We start from the raw sequence: 18,961 nt of genomic DNA, 5'->3' as shown, positions 1-18,961 counted from the left end.
CCGTCTTATTCCCGTAAAGGGCAGATGTCATCTTTAAGAGATCTCAACCCCATTTGGGGCAGGGATTTGTAAAAATGACACACACCTTATTGGGAGGTACCTCGATGGCTTGTGGAGTGATTTCACCCCTGATTCCCTGCTCTGACCTCTCAATGATACGGGGTGGGGTGGGGCTGGGAATGGATTTGCTGTCCCCATTTTACAGATGAGAACACTGGGCTTTGCAAGGCATGCCGCGCCGCCATCCTCACCCATGCTGCGATCACGGGAGCCAGGATCCCATTCCGACAGGAGCAGCCGTTGCTGCTGTTGGGATTGGGGTTGCAGGCCACAGAGGCCCTGCTGACTTCCACTGGAGGGAGAGGAAAGAGAAGGACCCCCACAGCTGTCCATGGCCTTCTCTCTCTCCTACCTGGGCCCCCAAGGGTGCCCCGCTCACCTCCTGCCACACTCTTTAGCACCTTGATATCTGCTCTGGCCTTAACCCGGCTGGCCAGTATAGCCATGGGGACCAGAGTTCTGGCTTCTGTGCATGGCTTTGGCCCTCTCTGCTTCAGTGATGGGAGCATGGGCTGAGCCTTCCAAATGGGAGTCTTAACACTGTTTTCTTCCCTTTCAGTCAAGCCATCTCGAAATCCAAGCTCAGGTCAGTTCTTTCAATTTTCTTTCTATTCCTTCCTCCCTTTCCCCTTTATCCCGAGAGCTTGTATTAGTCATGTTGTAATTTCTGACTTTTGGTGCAGACTTGAGTTTAAACAGGGATCCCCAAATTTCAGTCAGTCTTATTACAACCCTTCCTCGAGGGAGCAGGACAGGACCGTCAGCTTTTAAACCAACCCACGAGCACATTTTGCGTCCTTACCAACCCTCCAGTCACTTCCCAGAGAGAGTTTCCACGGAAGAAGCTTCCAGAGGCTAACGTGCATAGTGCGTTGCGTTTCCAGCCCTGGGTGCAGGCCGCACATTCGCTTTGTAAGCCTCACTGAAGCAGATGCATTTTGTGTACTTTTCTTATGTCTTCTTTTCAGTTAAAGACATTTCCCTGCTATATGTAAACAGTAGTCATAAAACTAAAAATAAAACCTAACCCCGGAGAAACCCTGGAAGAAAACAGGAAGGAAAGCATTGTGACCATGGGTTAGACAACAATTTCTTGAACTTCATTGCCCAATACATGATCCATATTAGATTTAAAAAAAAAAAAGATAGATTAATCCCCACAAGAATTTTATTTTATTATAATATCAAAAGAATACGACACAGACCTGACAAAAGACTAGTATCTAATATGAAGAGAATAATATGTAGAGACAGTGTTAATGACAGAAGAGTCCTAGAAAAGTGGAAAAATGACTCCAGCACGCAGGTCACAAGACGGAAGCTGCGTGATGTATACGCACATGAAACGAATGTGGCTCATTAGGAAAATTCAAGTTAAAACTGTAATCCGATGCCACTGTTACAAGTACAGCACAATCAGGTATCTGGCGATGCCAAGTGCTGAGGAGGACGTTGCCCGGCGTTTTTGTGCAGTTCTGGCAGGCACGTCATACGACACAATTATTCTGAAGAAGCACTTAATAGCTGCTTACAGAGCTACCATAATGATATGACCTAGTGACTCCAATTATAAGGTATTTATGTAAGAGAAAAAAATAAAGAATTATATGTGCTTACAGTGGTTCATTCATAATGACTTTAAACGAGAAATAACCCAAATGTCCATCAAATGGTAAAATGAGCAGAGCAGTTGTAATTTATCCGTGTGCCACAGTACTTCTCAGTGACCAGGAATAGGGAAAACTACTGAGAGGGCCACCGACAGGGCTTAGTAGAAAAGGTGCTTGCTGTTCAAGCCAGGTGATCGGAGTTCTAGCCCCAGAACACCCATAAAGGTGGAGGAGAAGCAACCCAACAGAGCTGTCCCCTGATCTCCACATACATGGCACAGCGATGGCACCCTCCACACAACACACGTGATATGCACATACACACACAGAGCATTACATTTTTAAAAAAAATTACTGATAATGTAGCAATACTGATGATTCTCAAAAACATTCTGGGATGAGGAAAAGAAGCCTGAACATGATACCTGTCGTGACTCTGTTTTCGTGGTGCTCTAGTAAACAGAGCAATGAGCAGGGAGGACAGAGCAGTAGCGCTGAGCTGGGGTGGGGCCACTGAGCTCAAATGATGGGTGGGAGTGTTCTATATTCTGACCAGGCAGACCCAAAACAGAATAAATTTGCTGCAGGTAATTTTATCTCAACCTGAGCTTGAATAAAACTTACTGAGTTGTTTTGTGGGTCTCTTTTACAAAAGACCATATCAATGCCTCCCTACTCGGCACCTGCCTCTCATCGTCTGTCTCACATTTGACATTCCTCTCGAAATCCTTCCCCACTCTAGCCTGGATTGTCCTCATAGGTGTCTTAGCCTTGGTGCCTTCTTCCAGTTGCCTCGGGAAATCATTTAGTCATTGAAGTCCAGCCCTTCTCTTAAAGCTGGGACTCGACTCGGTGTAAGTTTGCAGTTGTCATTTACCAACGACCCTTTACACCTGTCAAGGCCACCAACCCTGGAACTGTGCCATATGCATCTCCAGTTACCAGCGTCAGACACCTATCTAGCCAGTGTTCGGGAGTGCAGGCTTCCGTACCACCGACACATAATTGAGCTCAGGAGAGACAGTGGTGCTATACATTTCCAGGGGAAACAACACTAAGGTCTTCTAGATGGTGAAGTCACTTGTACATTATCACGTTGTATAAGAAAGACCCACCAAGCGTAGCATTTTTGAGACCACCTTACTAATGTGTGTGTGTGATCGTGTATCCTAGGAAACTCAGCTGTGAGCTGTTAAGAGTCCTCAGTAGAGTTTGTTCCATGGAAAACTGAAGAGCAGAGTAGAAGCAAAGCACACTTGCTAGGTCCAGATCTTCTCAGAGCTGCCACATTGCGGGTCCTCTGCTGGCTTCCTGGGTTCCATGTGTTTAGCATTGCAACACAGCCCAGCCAGCCCATGCTACAATGTAGCCAGCCCGGGCTACACCGTTTTCCTCCTAAGCCATATCTCTAGAGGAAGTGCCCTCCTCCCTGACCCTGAGGCAGCGTGGCCAGGACAGAAGGGACCTTTGCAGCCTGGCTGGTTCGTCCCTGGGTTCCAGGCTACTGAACAGCAGTCTGCGGTCCCTAGCTGTCCTCTTGTGGCAAGGAGATGGGGAGTGTTTCCCAAAAGGAGACAGGCAGAGGGAGAAAATGTCTTCCTCTAATTACAAACAGAGATGGAAGGTGGGTGGGGACATATCACGTGTCTGTTTAGTTCTGCTCATTTTATTTTTATGAAAACACGCTTCAATATTGGATGCTCTCCCAAAGGTATATTTTTAAGCATTGCTGGTTAGGAAGGGCACCTGGTGACTCATCATGAAGAATGAAGACACATGTCCCACTCAGCTTTGACACCTACGAGGCGGGCGCCGGAGGAACGGCAGAGATCTGAGAAAGGACTGAAGGCTTCCCTAAAAAGAGAGCTGTGGTCATGGGCTGTTCCTCTGCCTGATAATTTCTGTGTAATGCTTGAGATGCTATACACGACACATACACTAAGCTGAGCGGTCCTGCCCTGCCGCCCTCAACAGATCGCACGGGGCCCACGAGGCTTTGTGTGTGTGCAGGTGCAGCCTTGAATCTGCTCGTGAAGCTATGGACATCTAGGTTCTCCAACCCACTTGCACGCTGCATATGTCAGACCCTACAGTTATTTATAGCCAGCGGAGGGGAAGTGAGAGCACGATTCGTCCACGATTATACATTTTAAAGCTGTATGTTGAGACCGACAGTTTATATCACGGGGCCTCTCCACTTCTGTGCAGGTGACGCCTGTCTTTCCTGCCTAAGCCGTGTAGTCTGAACCTTTACCACTCAGTACAGGTCGTTGGCCTCTGAGACGCCATTTTCACCCGCGGCCTAGGGAGCAACGTTTGCTTGTTTTTCAGCCGTCGGTGGCGTCGCTGGAACCGGTTCAATCGCAGGAGATGCAGGGCAGCTGTGAAGTCTGTCACGTTTTACTGGCTGGTGATCGTTCTGGTGTTTCTCAACACTCTGACGATTTCCTCTGAGCACTACAATCAGCCAGACTGGCTGACGCAGATTCAAGGTACGGCCAGAAGGCGGAAGGTGTTGTTCTTCTGTTCTGACTTCGAGATGCTTGCGTCTACCCACTGGTCAGTATCCAACTGTGATGGGATAGGGGTAGTAGGACTAACTAAGACGGTAAAGTCTGAACCCTTCAGACTCAGGCGAGCCCTGGAACATGCGTACAGCCTACACCCTGCAGTGTCTGATAACTTACGCCCCAGACTTGAGATAGCCCAGGACCCAGCGATTTTGGAGTTGAGAGGCATTTCTCCCGCCACACTGGAAGAGCTACCCTCCCTTTAGTATATTTGGTTAGTGCTTTTGGTTCTGCTACTTTGAATGACTGGGATAGGGGTGCACGGAGGTCATCTCCAAACGAGCCCGTTCTAGACTGGACAGTTTGGAGCTCTTTGAGCTGTACTTCTGTATATTTGCTTCCGACACTCTCAGTCTGCAGGACATCACTGTTTTGTTACGAGAGAGAGAGAGAGAGAGAGAGAGAGAGAGAGAGAGAGAGAGAGAGAGAAGAACATGGCCTTGGAACTTTGGAGATGGCTGTGTAAGCATGAGGGCCTGACTTCAGATCCACAGCACAGCCATGTTAAGGCTACACCTGGCAGTGTATGTCTAGAACCTCAGCTCCTCGGCATAGAGAGGATCATTGGGCCTAGCTGGGGTTCAGTGGGAGGCCCTGCCTTGGGGGAATCCGGCAGAGGGCAGAACATGGCCCCAGCACGTGGTCATCCCTATACACGTGTGTTCATAGGCTACACATATACCTCGCCCATACAAGTAGAGAAAATAAATAAAAACTAAAACCTAACCCTAGGGTGCTGTAAGAGGTCAGTCATCAATGTCGGTTTCGATTGTTTGTTTATTTATTTTGTCTTTGTGTGTGAGGAAGTATGTGTGGAGATGGGGGTGTTTTAAAAAGAAAAAACAGAGTGTGATCTTAATGCAAAATCTTCAAAGAGTCTGGTGGTGGGAGGTCCAGAGGTTCACGCGATAAATGTCTCTACCATGTTATAGCCAGTGAAATTGAGTCCCAGGAAAACCAGATAACTTCTACAGAGTCATCTCTGGGGTGTGTCCAACAACAATAAGGATGATCCCCATTGCTGGTGCAGCAGGGAGAAGGGACAAAGCCGTCTGTACCTGCCGTGGGCCCTGCTGAAGGGAGGTGGTGATGAGGGGAGATGGTGGAGGAGAGGTGGGAAGCCAGAGGGAGACTCGGCGCGCCTGCCCCTTGTCTTTCCAGATATAGCGAACAAAGTGCTCTTGGCTTTGTTCACCTGTGAGATGCTGGTGAAGATGTACAGCCTGGGCCTCCAGGCCTACTTCGTCTCTCTCTTCAACCGCTTCGATTGCTTTGTGGTGTGTGGGGGAATCACCGAAACCATCCTGGTGGAACTGGAGCTCATGTCTCCCCTGGGCGTCTCTGTGTTCCGGTGTGTACGTCTCCTGAGGATCTTCAAAGTGACCAGGTAAGGATGGGGTGGGGCGTGCTGGCGTTTGCCATCCCTCCGCCTCGGGACTCTGGCCTTACCCGCTCCTCTTGTCTCCCAGGCACTGGACTTCCCTGAGCAACTTGGTGGCGTCCCTGTTAAACTCCATGAAGTCCATCGCCTCTCTGCTGTTGCTGCTCTTCCTCTTCATCATCATCTTCTCCCTGCTGGGGATGCAGCTGTTCGGAGGGAAGTTTAATTTCGATGAGACACAGACCAAGCGAAGCACCTTCGACAACTTCCCACAAGCGCTCCTGACTGTGTTTCAGGTGAGCCCCCTACCTTCCCACACCCGGACAGCACTGGCTGCACAGCTCACCAGAGCACCCAGATTCCGTCTCACCAGTCACTTCAGCTCCGCGGTCCTCCGGCCGACTTTGTGTCGCGTAACTTAAATTTGTTTTTACAGCATCTGCCAGCCGCCTGTGTGATATGACAAGAAAAACAAACCAAAATGCTTTCCGTTTGATTTTTGCGAGAGCTCTGGGGAATAGACTCTAGAATCTTCTCGTTGGCCACGGGTCTGTCTGCTGTTAAACCACAAGGCATGTTCGCAGTCCTGGTTACAATAGACTCGAGCCGAGAAGTGGATTGTGAAACAGCAGCTAGGCTGTCTTGGTGTATAGACTGTCAGAGGAGTCTGAGTGGTTAGGGGCTGTACCTTCCTCCGCCCTTCGTCTGGAGTGAGGGCACAGGTTCTGAGGCTGCGTGTGCTGTGGGGCCTCTGACAGAGTCTCGATGGGGTCCCGCTACTGGAGGGGTGGCACACCGGACACAGTGCTACCATGGGCTGGGGTACACTGAGCCCTCCTTCCACCTTTCAGCCCCTGCCTTGGGAGAACCTGACAGATTAGTTTATAGTGGTGTCCTCCTCCCCTCACGCCTCCCGGTTGATCGGCAAGCAACCAAGCACCCAGTTCTGCTGCAGAGGCAGGGAGCATCATGGGAAGGGCAAGGTTATCACAGGAGCTTTTCCTGTCCTTGCCGCTGTGACTTTTCTGGACAGAGTCTAGAGAGACTGATCTCAAAGGTGTCTCACGCTGTCATTTAAGAGGCATAGAATTACTACTATAGGCCAGGGCTGCTTAAACATTTTGCTACTTGTAACCACTTTTTAACCCAAGAAGATTTTTATAATGTTATGCATATTGGTGTGTGCATGCATTTGTGTACATACAAATCAAACATTTACTGGTAATGAATTGTAAAGATTTTAAAAAACTTAGTGCCTAAACACACACACACACACACACACACACACACACACACACACTTTCTCTCTGTCTCTGTCTTGCTTTCTCTCTCTCACATACACAAATTAAAAATAAAATAAATAAATCTTAAAAATTTAAAGAGCATACCTGCACTAATGCATAATATGAATTAAGTCCTTGGGCTGGGAGCACCTGCCACATGAGGACCCAGGTTTGAGTCCCTGGTACCACACACACAGCTGGCTGTGACACTCCATTGTTGTAATCCCGGAGCTGGGGAGGACAGCAGAGCAGAAACAGTGTAACCAGATCAGTGAGCTCCAACCAGGCTCAGTGAGAGACCCCATCGCAAAACACAGTGACGAGGAGTGACTGACCTCTCACCTACACTGGGATGTGCACCATGTGAACCTTACAGACACATACCACACGTGTACACTCACACACGCACACACTCGCACACACAGGCACACACATACACACGCACGCATGCACAGGCACACACACAGTTGAATCTTGGGCGCACACTGAAAGATGCTAAGCTCATTCATAACTTTTCAAGTTATCGATATTTCGAATTTACAATCCTCACACCCAGAATGCCATTTTCCACAAATATGTGCAAAGCAGTAGAAGTGTGTCTAAAGCCTTTGGAAATTATTGGAAATTCTGCTCTAGTCCCAAACTGTCATTTATCCTTGCAAGTGTATTTAAGCACAGTCCAGGCAAGATGGACTAATCTGACCCCACCTGCTGAGGAGCTGTATATGATTGGTAACCAACGCAAGCCTTTGCTTTGTGTAATTAAGTCCGTGTGTTTCATAAGCACAGAAAACTTAGTCTGCGCAGGAAAAGCACTGCTGTTCACAACAACAGTAGTCTGCAGCCCAAGCCAAGGGAGTTGAGCAGGGCCTGCTGGCACTGTGTGGTGTGGGGGCATGCACAGTGCTAAGTGGGTGTGCTGAGAGTTCCTAAGGCTGCAGGGACATTGTGCAATGCAGCATGGGCCAGTGCTGCCAGGGACATCTCAGGCTCATTAAAGGTTTGACATTGAATTCATTGATGCTTGCTGTACGTTCTGAAATCTACTTTAGCCAGGGTTTGTATACCCCCATGATCAGTTAAGCAACCCCAGTGAAGCCATACCCCATGGTTTGAAACGGCCTTATTTCAAAAGTGTGGCTTCTGGTTAGTTATTAGTTTTCCTTCTTTCTTTCAGGAAACCCTTGTGCTGTTTTCTTTCAATGTATTCATATGACATAGAATTTAGATGGTATTAAAAGATACAAACTGGCAATCCTCCCACCCAGCCACTAATCCCTCCCTCTGGGTTGTAACCACTACCACAAGTTTCATGAGTGATGTTCGATAGCGTTTGTTCACAGGTGAGAGCCATCTTACCTGCTCACCTATGATGAGTCCGCACGCACAGTGCCCACTCCACACACTGCCTGGCATATTTGCTCTAGTTTGTTTTCATCTAATAGAAATGGACTACCCTACTTGGTCCACAAAAGCCTTCTAAACACACACTGTAAGCGTGCTTTTGGGGGCTGCTACTTTATTGGGTTCTTATCTATACCATCTTTCCAGCCCTTCTTTCACCCTAATCCCTTCCAACCCCCTTCTGTGGCATAGGCTGCTGTTTCTGTGACCGGCCCCTCCCTGATGAGTGTTAAGCTATTGCTTGTTTTGCTCATGTGAACAGTGCTCCAGAGGACGGAACTGAATACACAGGATACACTAGGCACACGTCGGAGATTAGAGGTGTTGGATATGCCCTCCACGTGGAGCCGCTGGGAAAAGAGCCTGGCACTTACTTGGGACCCCTGACAATGTCCTGCTTAGAGTGGGATCCATTCACTCTCAGGCAGCAGCGTGGAGGCCACCATGCCTCTCCCCATTGTTGACTGGGTGTTTGTACTTCATGATTGCTGCTAGCCTGACAGGTAAAATGGCTTCTCTCTGTAGCTTTATCAGGAATAAAGTCAAGAGCCACTTCTCTAATTATCTGCCCAGTTGGTCTTTGACTCTCGTCTGGATAGATAGAAAATAAAGAAACTCTCTTCCCAGGGTGTAGCATTTTAAAAAAACGGCTGTCTATATTTATCTGATTGGGTTTCAGAATGGATTGGATTACCGGGCATCATCAATAGAGAAGATTTCATTTGAAACTGATTGTATCTACTCTCAAGATAGTTTATACACTTGCACATGACTGAACGCCCTGGTTCTGAGAATGCACAGAGAGATCCCTTGTCTCTGCAGATCATTGGCTGTGCAGAATACTACGTTTGGAGTAAAATGAGTGAGAAGAGCCTACTCAGTCAGGGTCTCCAGGAACATCATGGAATGGGAAAGAAGCCAAACATAGAAACATGGTGTACTTCATGCTTAAAAATACCAGAGAATATACCAGTGTCCCGTCTCTCTGGGTGTGCATTTGTATGTGGGTTTCAATCGATCGAGGAAGGTTCCCGAGAGACAGGTACCAACGTCAGCTGCTGTCTAGGGAGAGATAGAAACTAGAAGAAGCGCTCTTATTTGTGAAATCAAACAATATATTGAAGGTTCAGCAGAACAGATAGATCAGTTTCACTGTGACCTGGGCTGAGAAAGGCCCTGAGGTGGGTGAGACTTAGCAGTGGCCCAGGAGCTCGGGCAGAGCAGCCGTGGTCTGAGGCTTCTGCCTGCTGTCTGACTCCACCCTCCTCTTCTCAGATCCTGACGGGCGAAGACTGGAATGCGGTGATGTATGACGGCATCATGGCCTACGGAGGCCCGTCCTCCTCCGGAATGATCGTCTGTATTTACTTCATCATCCTTTTCATCTGTGGTAACTGTATCCTTTGGACCCACCGGGACTAGTGGTCACCGTCACTGTCTGGTTCCTTCCAACTCTCCCCGTGTCTGTGGTGGTGACAGAAGCAGCTGTAGAGCTAAGGGAGAAATATGCCTTTCCCTAGTTAGCTCCATGCTGGCTTTTCATCCACAGCAGATGGGAGCCGTGAGGTATGAGTCACACCGGGGGATAGCAGTGCTTACACTGGTGCCAGTACATAATGAGTGTAGTGTCATGTCTGCATACAGGACAAGCAGGGAAGCCTGAAGATTATGTTGTCATCACTGGGAGGCGAGGGCCACATCCGTGTCACCCCACGAGCAGTGAGGAGCCATGATAGTCTTAGTCTTGCTTTGCTCACCTGGCTATACCATGCTGTGCAACTTTCCTCTGTCGTGTTTGATTCCTCTTTCCTGCTGAAACTCCTGAGGTTGGCTGCCGGGGGCCATTTTGTTCACCACCAGCAGCCCCTTCAGGGTCTTGTAATGTTTGATGTAGTGTCTGTTTTAACTCCCGCTCCTCTGTGCCTAACACAAGACCTACCATAGGAAGAGTCTCTGTAATGTAACAGGCGAATGAGCATGTGCACAGACACGAGGACCTCATGCTCTCCACCCTTCTGATGTAAAAAGCCCTACTGTGAGTGACTCCCTAATGGTCCAGACCCCAGGAGCTCATCCCCCACCCCAGTCTTCTTTAGCTCTTTGGTGAACTTTCTTCAGTATAGAAAGCCTAGTGCTAGCCTTCGCTCCTGTCTTTAGGGGCAGGGTTTTATGCTATAAGATTTATGGGGAAACTCAGCTTGTCCACCACACCTCTGAGCCTTGGGCTCAATTCCAGTACCCTGTCCTCCAGAGAGAAGCCATTAGGCCCTTCGTAGTTTTCACTGATGGGTACGTTTAGCAACCTGGAAGTTTCTAATACACAGGGCCACAGTCTGCTGCTTCTCGCTCTCCCCCATGGCCCTGCTGTAGGCTGAGCATCAGGCTTAGGGAAACAGCCATAAAGCACGTGGATCCCCCCCCACACCCCCCAGGGGATTCTTGGTGTTCATAAATAGTAAGGAAGTAACCTCATCTCTTGACTTGATACTCTTTTTTTTTTTTTTGCTATGTTAAGGGTTCTTTTTTAATGTATTCAATTATTTATTGTCAATAAATTTTTATTTAAGAGGTTTGATTGCTTTGCTGTCCATCCAGGTCATATGAAAATAACCCTAAAGGAGACAAATTAAGTTAAGATTACTGATGAGTTAATTGTGATTCAGGGATATGCTTGTTATCTTCTCAGAAAACCATGGCACTATCAAAGAGTGCCCGATTTGCCCTGTGAAGAACGTCAACCTTTGGTCATAGCGTTAAGAGCTTTTGGTTTTACAGCCTGCCTCCCATATGCATACCTTTCTCAAATGTTTGACTCGATACCCTGGTTAAGAAAACATTTCTCTAAAATTTCTAGAAAACATCACAAGCAATGTTATTTTAGAAATGTAAAAGCTTATTCACCTGATACGTTGCCATTTACAAAAACCACGTTCAGCCATAGTCTAGCCACAGTGGGGCCCTTCAGAGTACAGCCTATCCTCCTGCAGCGGGAGATAGAGCTTGCCGTTTATAGCAGGTATCCGTGGAGCGAGGAACACGCTTTGGTGGCCATGTTAGAGGAGGAAGCCTCCTGCTATATCGTACAATGAGATCATCAGGTCGATCACGCATGGCCTTTGAAGGCATCTGGTTTGCCAAGGGATGCCTTGAATGTGCATGTTATAACGTGTGCTTCCAAAGGAAATGAAACACAGTGCGCTTCGTGAGTGTAGAGCGGAATTCAAGCAAAGAGGCGATGGAATTGTATGTTTCTGTGGATCTCTGGATATTCTGGAGACTCCACATAGGTTTCCGTGCCTTTCACTTGTTTCTTTAAAGTGGGATTTTACCAAGTTCTCCACTTGTACCAAGTGAGTGTCATGCTAGGGACAGTCAGTCACCCACTCCCAGCCTATGTGAGCAGAGGAGTGTGACAGTGCCGTCATCAACTATATGTAGTTGTGTTTAAAACACGTTGTACCCTTAAGATTTTCGAATTAGATATCCTGCTGAACGTCTTCTTGGCCATTGCTGTAGACAATTTGGCTGATGCTGAAAGTCTGAACACTGCTCAGAAAGAGGAAGCTGAAGAAAAAGAAAGGAAAAAAATTGCCAGGTAACCTCATTTTCACTGAGGTGCTAGGAGTGCCCAGCCATACGTCTTGAGGGGGTCCTGGGGACACGGACATGCTTCCCAAGAGCTGAGGCCCCTTACTGCTGCTTTGCAGTGATTATGGGTGACCATATGGTACCAAGTAAAAAGAAGGGACTCTTGAGTAGGAGCCAAGTCCTTGGCTCTCATCCTCAGAGCGAGAATGGAAGCCACACATCCCTGTGCTTAAGGAACTGCTGAAGTTAATTTGGGTGTCATAAATTAAGTGATGCATTCAATGCTGATTAGCTCCTGGCTGAGTTTTACTGAGGCGTCTGTGTAATGGCTCCATTGTATCAGGAAGCCCTGAGTTTGGGTTGCACTGTACTTTTGGCATCCAGTTGAATCCTCGCCCTTCAACCACCATGGTTGATTCAGAACCCTGATTAGCCCTTTAATGCATCACATTGGTGTCTTTTGTTCTTCTCTCTCTAGAAAAGAAAGCCTAGAAAACAAAAAGAACAACAAACCAGAGGTCAACCAGATAGCCAACAGTGACAACAAGGTATTTTTTTCCAAAATAATTCCTCTTTGTTTCAAAACAATTCTGTCACAGTGCCTCCATCACTGTACGACTTATATTGAGAAAGTGTCTTGAGTGTGATACTTTGCTGTGAAAAGTAGAGCCCGCCTTGTAGACACAGGATTCTGGTAGAGTTGGACAAGGAGCTTATTAACCAACATTTTACCATAAGATGTGGCTGTTCTGGTAATGGACTCCTTGTTATGTTCTGAGTTGCAACTCTGTAGTCAGGCATAACCCATGGTTACACCTATGCTAGTATCTTCTTAGTGGGTATTAAAATCAGGGTTTTTAGTAGATGACTATTCCCAGAGATGACTGAGGAGTCCAGGTGGTTGAGGGGGCTTTGGGGCTGCACCAGTAGGCTTCATTATACCTGTGACAGCTCTGTATGTTTCTGTGATGTGTTTGTTCATTGAACTGATAAGCGCTGAGTGACAGTTGTATGCCAAACACTAGACTACCTCCATGGAGTTCACAGTCTAGCAGAGAGACAGGAATCTAAATGTGGTCATCACACAGTGTGTGTGCCTGCCCTGGTGTGGCTGCAGGACAGAGCCCACTGTCCATGACCTGAGTATTGGCCTGCCTCTTGCCTTCCGGATGAACGAGAATCTCCACTTCCAGTCTCTGCATGGATGCACATGTGTGTGCATGTGAGCATAGCTACACGGGCATGTGTGTGTAAGAGCCCTTACTGCTGAGCATGCTGGCCCTATGGCTTCGGCCTTCTGAAGTAGATCAAGTCAGCCTTCTGCCTCTGTTACCCTAGGTTACGATTGATGACTATCAAGAAGAGGCTGAAGATAAGGACCCTTACCCACCCTGCGATGTGCCAGGTATGTGGGGCAGAGAGGCCCAGAAGGACTCTCAGTTTGGTGTGGAGGGGAGGGTGTCACACTGCTGAGGCCACCAAGGCTGTAGGCCCCATGATCTTAGAGAGCAGTTAGCTCTGTTCCCTAAAGTCATAGGCAGCACAGATGAACACGATTCCAGGAGGCAGAGGAGGAACATGGACAGACAGACAGACAGACACTGCTTCTGCTAGAACAATGGCTATGGGATGTCAAAGCCCAAAGGCAAGCATGCCTGTGACACAAAATCCAAGTTTTTCAGACTAGACCTGAGCAAGGGGGTTGTAGGGAAATAGCCAGATGCTGGGGGTGGCAGTGAGACTCTCACCAATGACCGTGGCCATATTGTGCCCCGGACGAGGCCTCCCTCCATATCTGTTGGCTAAACACACTCGACAGGAGCATGGTCCCCACCCCCATGCACAGGCAGCTCATATTCTGAACAAAAAGAAAGGTTATTTTAGTTTGCAGAAGCAGGAGATGTTGTTGCATTTTAGGCCACATTTTAATGTGAAGTTGTGAACAATAATTTAAACCCATATGCAGTCTTTCACACCTATGAAAACTGTTCCGTTTAAAGTAGGTGAAGAGGAAGAGGAGGAGGAAGAGGATGAGCCTGAGGTTCCTGCTGGTCCCCGTCCTCGAAGAATCTCAGAGTTGAACATGAAGGAGAAAATTGCGCCCATCCCCGAAGGAAGCGCATTCTTCATTCTTAGCAAGACCAACCCGTAAATACCCCTTCCTAGTCCCTTTGCTGCTGTGTCTCTCCAGTGACCCTTAAGGGTGGTGGGGTTAGAGGTAAAGAAAAGTAGTACACAACCTGCTTCTGAGCCTGAATGTGTCTGGACACGGTCCCTTAAGCTCCGCTCCTCCTCCTTGCCACTGCCAATCATTCAGCCCTGAGGAAGTACCCTGTTCCCTTGGGGGTACAACAGAGTCCTGGGAGGAGCTAGAATCCCTCCCTCACAGCCACCGCCTGGTAACAGTAACAGGAGAGTGTCTAGCTCAGTGAGACATTCAGGGAGGGCCCACGGCTCTCCTGTTGCATACACTGGTACCCTGGCCACTCTAGGACCCTTTTTAAACACATAGATCTTGTCTTAAGATGCCTCATGGAATGAGAATTCTGTACGCAGGTTCTGCACATCGTCTACATTTCCAGGTCTGTTTAGGAGCTCTTCCCCCCACCCCATAGAGTTTTATGGAATTGTTCATGATGCTTTATACGCCATAAGCATTTGATTTAGCGCTATGATACTGCACTTAAAATAGCATTCCTCATATTAAGATGATAAGGTGCTTACCAGGAACACGGTAATGACTCACAGACTGCGAGAGGGAGAAGTCTATTTACTAGTCTGGTTTCTAGGTTTAAATCATCTGGGATTAAGTGAGCTGCCAGGGGGATAGGTAGCTCCTGGAAAGGTTTCTAGAAGAATTGCAGAAGTAGTTCTTGGCTGTCAGAGAGGAACACTGTGTAATTCACAGGCCCGGGGGGGAGACTCAGGTGGGAAGCAACACAGGCTGGAGGCCTTGAAACATGACAGTTTCATTATCTTTTACAAAACGAATGTGTCGGTATTGTGTGCGAATGACAGGAGGACACATGTGCTACTGTGTGCACAGAGGCTAGCGGGGCGACTTTGTGGATTTGGTAATCGATTCTGGAATCGTCAGGTTTCATACAAATCTCTAGCTGCCGAGTGATCTGGTCCATGCTGATGATCTTGATCCTCACTGAACATCCGTATAAACAAACAAGCCGGAAAGGCTGTGACACTGTTACTGGTGCCTGCAGTTCATTGCACGTATATGTGTGTAGAAAGAATGGGTCCGTTTCCCCAGAAGTCAAGAGCATACCCGCCCCCAGGCCCAGCTACTGCAGTGTGCAAGCCTTCCAGGAAGTGCACAACACTGAACAACTACAAGATGGGACACCTGAAGTCAGGGGTCTCCATCATATAAAGGTGACTCTTAGTTTTGAAAACGAAAAGGTGTTTTTCCAAAGGCAAAGTCCATCCATATTCTTTAGTCCAAGCACTGACAGCAGTCCACCAGAGAAAACTCTTTAAATCTGAATATTGAGAGTAAGGATTTTGTAACCCGGCCTCGTGGGAGATCCGGGGAACAGGAGAGGTTCTGATAGGCCCCGAGAGCCATCGAGAGAGACTTGGATCTGGCTGAAAGACACAGTGGTCCTCCTTGTTTCCCAGGGTTGCAGGATTCAGTTAAAAGCCCGTCGTGTGACACAATGTGATCCTTACATGTGAACAAACGACAAGGCGAGCTTTGCTTTGCCTTCTAAGGGCTGCTTGTGTGTGGATCAACTGTTAAATAAGGGTATGATCATTGTGGGCCACTGAGATGGCTCAGTGAGTAAAGGAGCTTGCCACCGAGCCTTCCAGCTCAAGTGACCTGACCCCCGAAAGCTGTCTTTTGCACACTAGCCCATGAGCTTACACACACACACACACACACACACACACACAGAGGGGAGGAGAGAAAGCAAGACAGAATAAACAAAAGTCATAAAAGTCATAAAGCGCAATAAGAATAGGACCTTTCTAACAACTTTACGGCCAGCAGGAGACTTCACCAAGTCACACCTGCTGCAGGTCACATTTGTAAAACAGCTGCTCTGTGGACAATGATGGCAAATGTGTCCCACTCTCTGTGTTAACATAAAGTCTTCGGGCAGATAAAATGCGACAGCTTTTAGTGAAGCACAGAACGGTTCACAGAGGAGCAGCCCCGAGAGCTGAAGACAGGCCGGGCCATGAGCTTCAGTGTGGCCGGAGCACCGTGGGCAGAGCTCTGAAGTGAGGGAGAAGCAGCTTGTCTGGCCATGCGCAGTTCCGCCTGGGATTTACCTGAGCACAGTCTGGTCGGTTGGCAGCCTGTGGTTGGCTGAGGCGGTATCTTCCTACGTTAGGCCTCCAGTTAGTAGTTGGGTCGTAGTTTGTTGTTTAGTTACTCAGGGGACTTAATTTGGCCCTGATTCCTGTCATAAGTCAGGCTTTACGCTGCAGTAGGAAAAATTAGGGGTAGACAAGCCTAGATTTGAAATCTACCCCTGCCTCTTAGCGGCTTCATTACCTTAACATTCCCTCATAGCCGTACATCTCGGATTCCTCATATTTTTTTACATTATTTTTATGTATATGAGTGTTTTGCTTGCAAATACGTGTCTGTACTCCATGGGTGCAATGCCCACAGAGGCCAGAAGAAGACATTGCATCCCCCGGGATTGGGGTTAATGGAGGGTTTGTGAGTCCTTGTATGGACGCTAGGGGACTGAGCCCGGGTCCTCTGAAAGAGCAGCCAGTGTTCTAAACCACTGGGCCATCTCCCCATCTCCATTCCCAGCTTCTGTCTTTTGGGGAGACAGTAACCCCATGCGTAAGAACTAGATGGAACGGTCTCTGTAGAGCTCCCACCACAGTCTGGCTGTGTGGGGCAAATTATGGGCCACACTGCTTGTCCTGGGTGGGGAACGAGAACAATCTACACTCTGGCCAGCCCCTTCCCGTTCTCTCCGGAAGAAGCCTCACGCCTTGGAGGACCCCAGCAGACTCGGACCCTTGTCTGCTACTTGGTCCATGAGGTGCTTTCCTCCGCAGGATCCGTGTGGGTTGCCACAAACTCATCAACCACCACATCTTCACCAACCTCATCCTGGTCTTCATCATGCTGAGCAGCGCTGCCCTGGCCGCAGAGGATCCCATCCGCAGCCACTCCTTCCGCAACACTGTAAGCCTCTGAGGAAGGGCTGGGGGTGGGACTACCCCGAGGGTCAGCCCCAGCCTGTCTGTGTCTACACAGCAGGCCCAGGCATGGAGGCTGGGACTAGAGCTTCCTGTGTTCACAGTATGTGATGCCAGGGAGTGCTTTCCCTGGACCAAGCTAATGCAGATGCTTAATTAGGAGCCTGTGTAATAGCGTTCGTTTCTTCTGGGACTTCTTTGCTCCTTTCTCCTTACTTTGGGGTTTCCCTTTCCCTGTTAGAGGCACACTCATAGCTCATTAGCATCCTAAGGGGAGAAGATGAACTTGAGCCCCAGCATTCGTAGGAACCCTGACCTTGGGCTAGTGAGAGCTCCCTCTTATGTGTAACTCACATAAAACCGCTCAGCTACTCCATTGATGAGAGACTCAGGTCAGGGAGAAGTCATGAGACCACCCAAGAGGGCAACAGGTGGTGGTTAAATTTTTGATTATTCACCCGGCCTCATAGCTTAAGGGTAGCACCACTGATGTATCTGTGTTAGAAGACACTTGTTTCTAAATCAGTCCTTGCTTCCGGATCTCTTCCCTAGCAGTTCACCTAACTCAGCACTGAGGAAACTCCAAAGACATATTCAGACAGCCATGGGCCATCACACCTGACTCTTGAAACACAGTGGCTACCAAGGCACCGCCCAGACGTGGCTGCCTCTTATGCCAGCAAATCAGTGCCCTCTTTGCCTCGATAACCACGCCCTCACATTATAGCTCCCCATGTCCAGTCCTGGCAGACCCATTGATGATGAAGGGATGCTCTAAGGAGATTGGCTCAGAGGGTGTCCCTGTAAAGAAGAAGGCAGAGGGCCTGCCTCAGTCCATCCTCACAGACTCAGCTGTGATTAGAGATCCTCAAAGCCACCGTCATTTAGCATTTAAATGGAGTGGACACCCTTCTGTCCTCGAGTTCCTCGTGAAAATGAAGCACAGGGCAGAGAGTGATTAGAGACAAAGAAACAAGTCATGTTGTCACAGGTCAGGAGCTAGTCCAGGTTCAGTGTCCACGAGGAACTAATTTACATCTCTTCTTGTCATCGTCACTTTCCCACATATTCATTTCCTTGTTTTCCCTTGTTTTTCCTTGTCTTTCATGTGCGTGCCACTGTTATAACACTCCAGTGTTTCATTTTAGCAGTGACTGAGTTTCTAGTGAGAAGGGAAATAGAGAAAGTACTTAAGTCTAAGAACCTGGATTGACCCCTGGGTACCACGTAAGTGTGGCTGCCAGGTACTTTCAGTGTGGGAAGAGAGGATGAGGGAAAAGTGGGTACAGGGGGCTTATAGTTGACTAGGAAATAACATAGTTATGCAAAGCTGCTCTAGCATTGTCTAGGAGCCCAGAAATAGGACGTTTGGGAAAGGGTTACCTCTGAGAAGAGCTCCCATACTTCCATGGAAGAGAGGCACAGCTCCCCCTTCTGTGGAGGAGAGGTAATGCATGCCCCGGTGGTGGTTCCTACCAAGGAGAGGACAAAGCCCTCAGAGTCTGGACCACACCTACCAGCTTCTTTACCTGTGACTGGCTTTCAGGCCTGAGCAGAGGCCCTTGCCCTAGCATCCTACGCCAAATGGTCCCTGCAGTCCTTCCAACATCGATATCTTCAGTTCTTTCGAAATCAGAGAAGAGCTGGTAAGATAGATCAGCAGAGAAAGGCGCTTGTTGCCATGGCTGGCCACCTGAGGTCAATCCCTGGGACTTGTATGGTAGAAAAAAAGAACTGAGAGCTAAAAGTTGTCCTCTGGCCTTTATACATGTACTGTGGCATATGCATGTGTCATAGACAATAGATAGATAGTTGATAGATAGATAGATAGATAGATAGATAGATAGATAGATAGACAGACAGATGGATGATAGATGGATG

At 48.2% G+C, this 18,961-nt stretch overlaps 1 protein-coding gene across 3 annotated transcripts in view; it reads left to right on the top strand.

Moving 5' to 3' along the window:
• The window catches only part of Cacna1d (calcium voltage-gated channel subunit alpha1 D), a 293,823-nt gene that overhangs the window by 211,210 nt on the left and 63,652 nt on the right, over positions 1 to 18,961 (top strand). For all 3 annotated transcript variants that reach the window (XM_032919473.1, XM_032919474.1, XM_032919472.1), the window contains 10 exons: positions 620 to 646; positions 4,002 to 4,162; positions 5,402 to 5,627; positions 5,710 to 5,917; positions 9,584 to 9,704; positions 11,789 to 11,903; positions 12,375 to 12,444; positions 13,235 to 13,301; positions 13,897 to 14,044; positions 16,937 to 17,066. In XM_032919473.1, the coding sequence (XP_032775364.1) occupies positions 620 to 646; positions 4,002 to 4,162; positions 5,402 to 5,627; positions 5,710 to 5,917; positions 9,584 to 9,704; positions 11,789 to 11,903; positions 12,375 to 12,444; positions 13,235 to 13,301; positions 13,897 to 14,044; positions 16,937 to 17,066 (1,273 nt within the window). The remainder of the gene's footprint in view (positions 1 to 619; positions 647 to 4,001; positions 4,163 to 5,401; positions 5,628 to 5,709; positions 5,918 to 9,583; positions 9,705 to 11,788; positions 11,904 to 12,374; positions 12,445 to 13,234; positions 13,302 to 13,896; positions 14,045 to 16,936; positions 17,067 to 18,961) is intronic.

Source organism: Rattus rattus, chromosome 13, assembly GCF_011064425.1.
Source record: "Rattus rattus isolate New Zealand chromosome 13, Rrattus_CSIRO_v1, whole genome shotgun sequence".
Taxonomy (NCBI): Eukaryota; Metazoa; Chordata; class Mammalia; order Rodentia; family Muridae; genus Rattus; species Rattus rattus.
The sequence above is the reverse complement of the archived record's forward strand: the minus strand, read 5'-3'. Positions and strand labels throughout refer to the sequence as shown.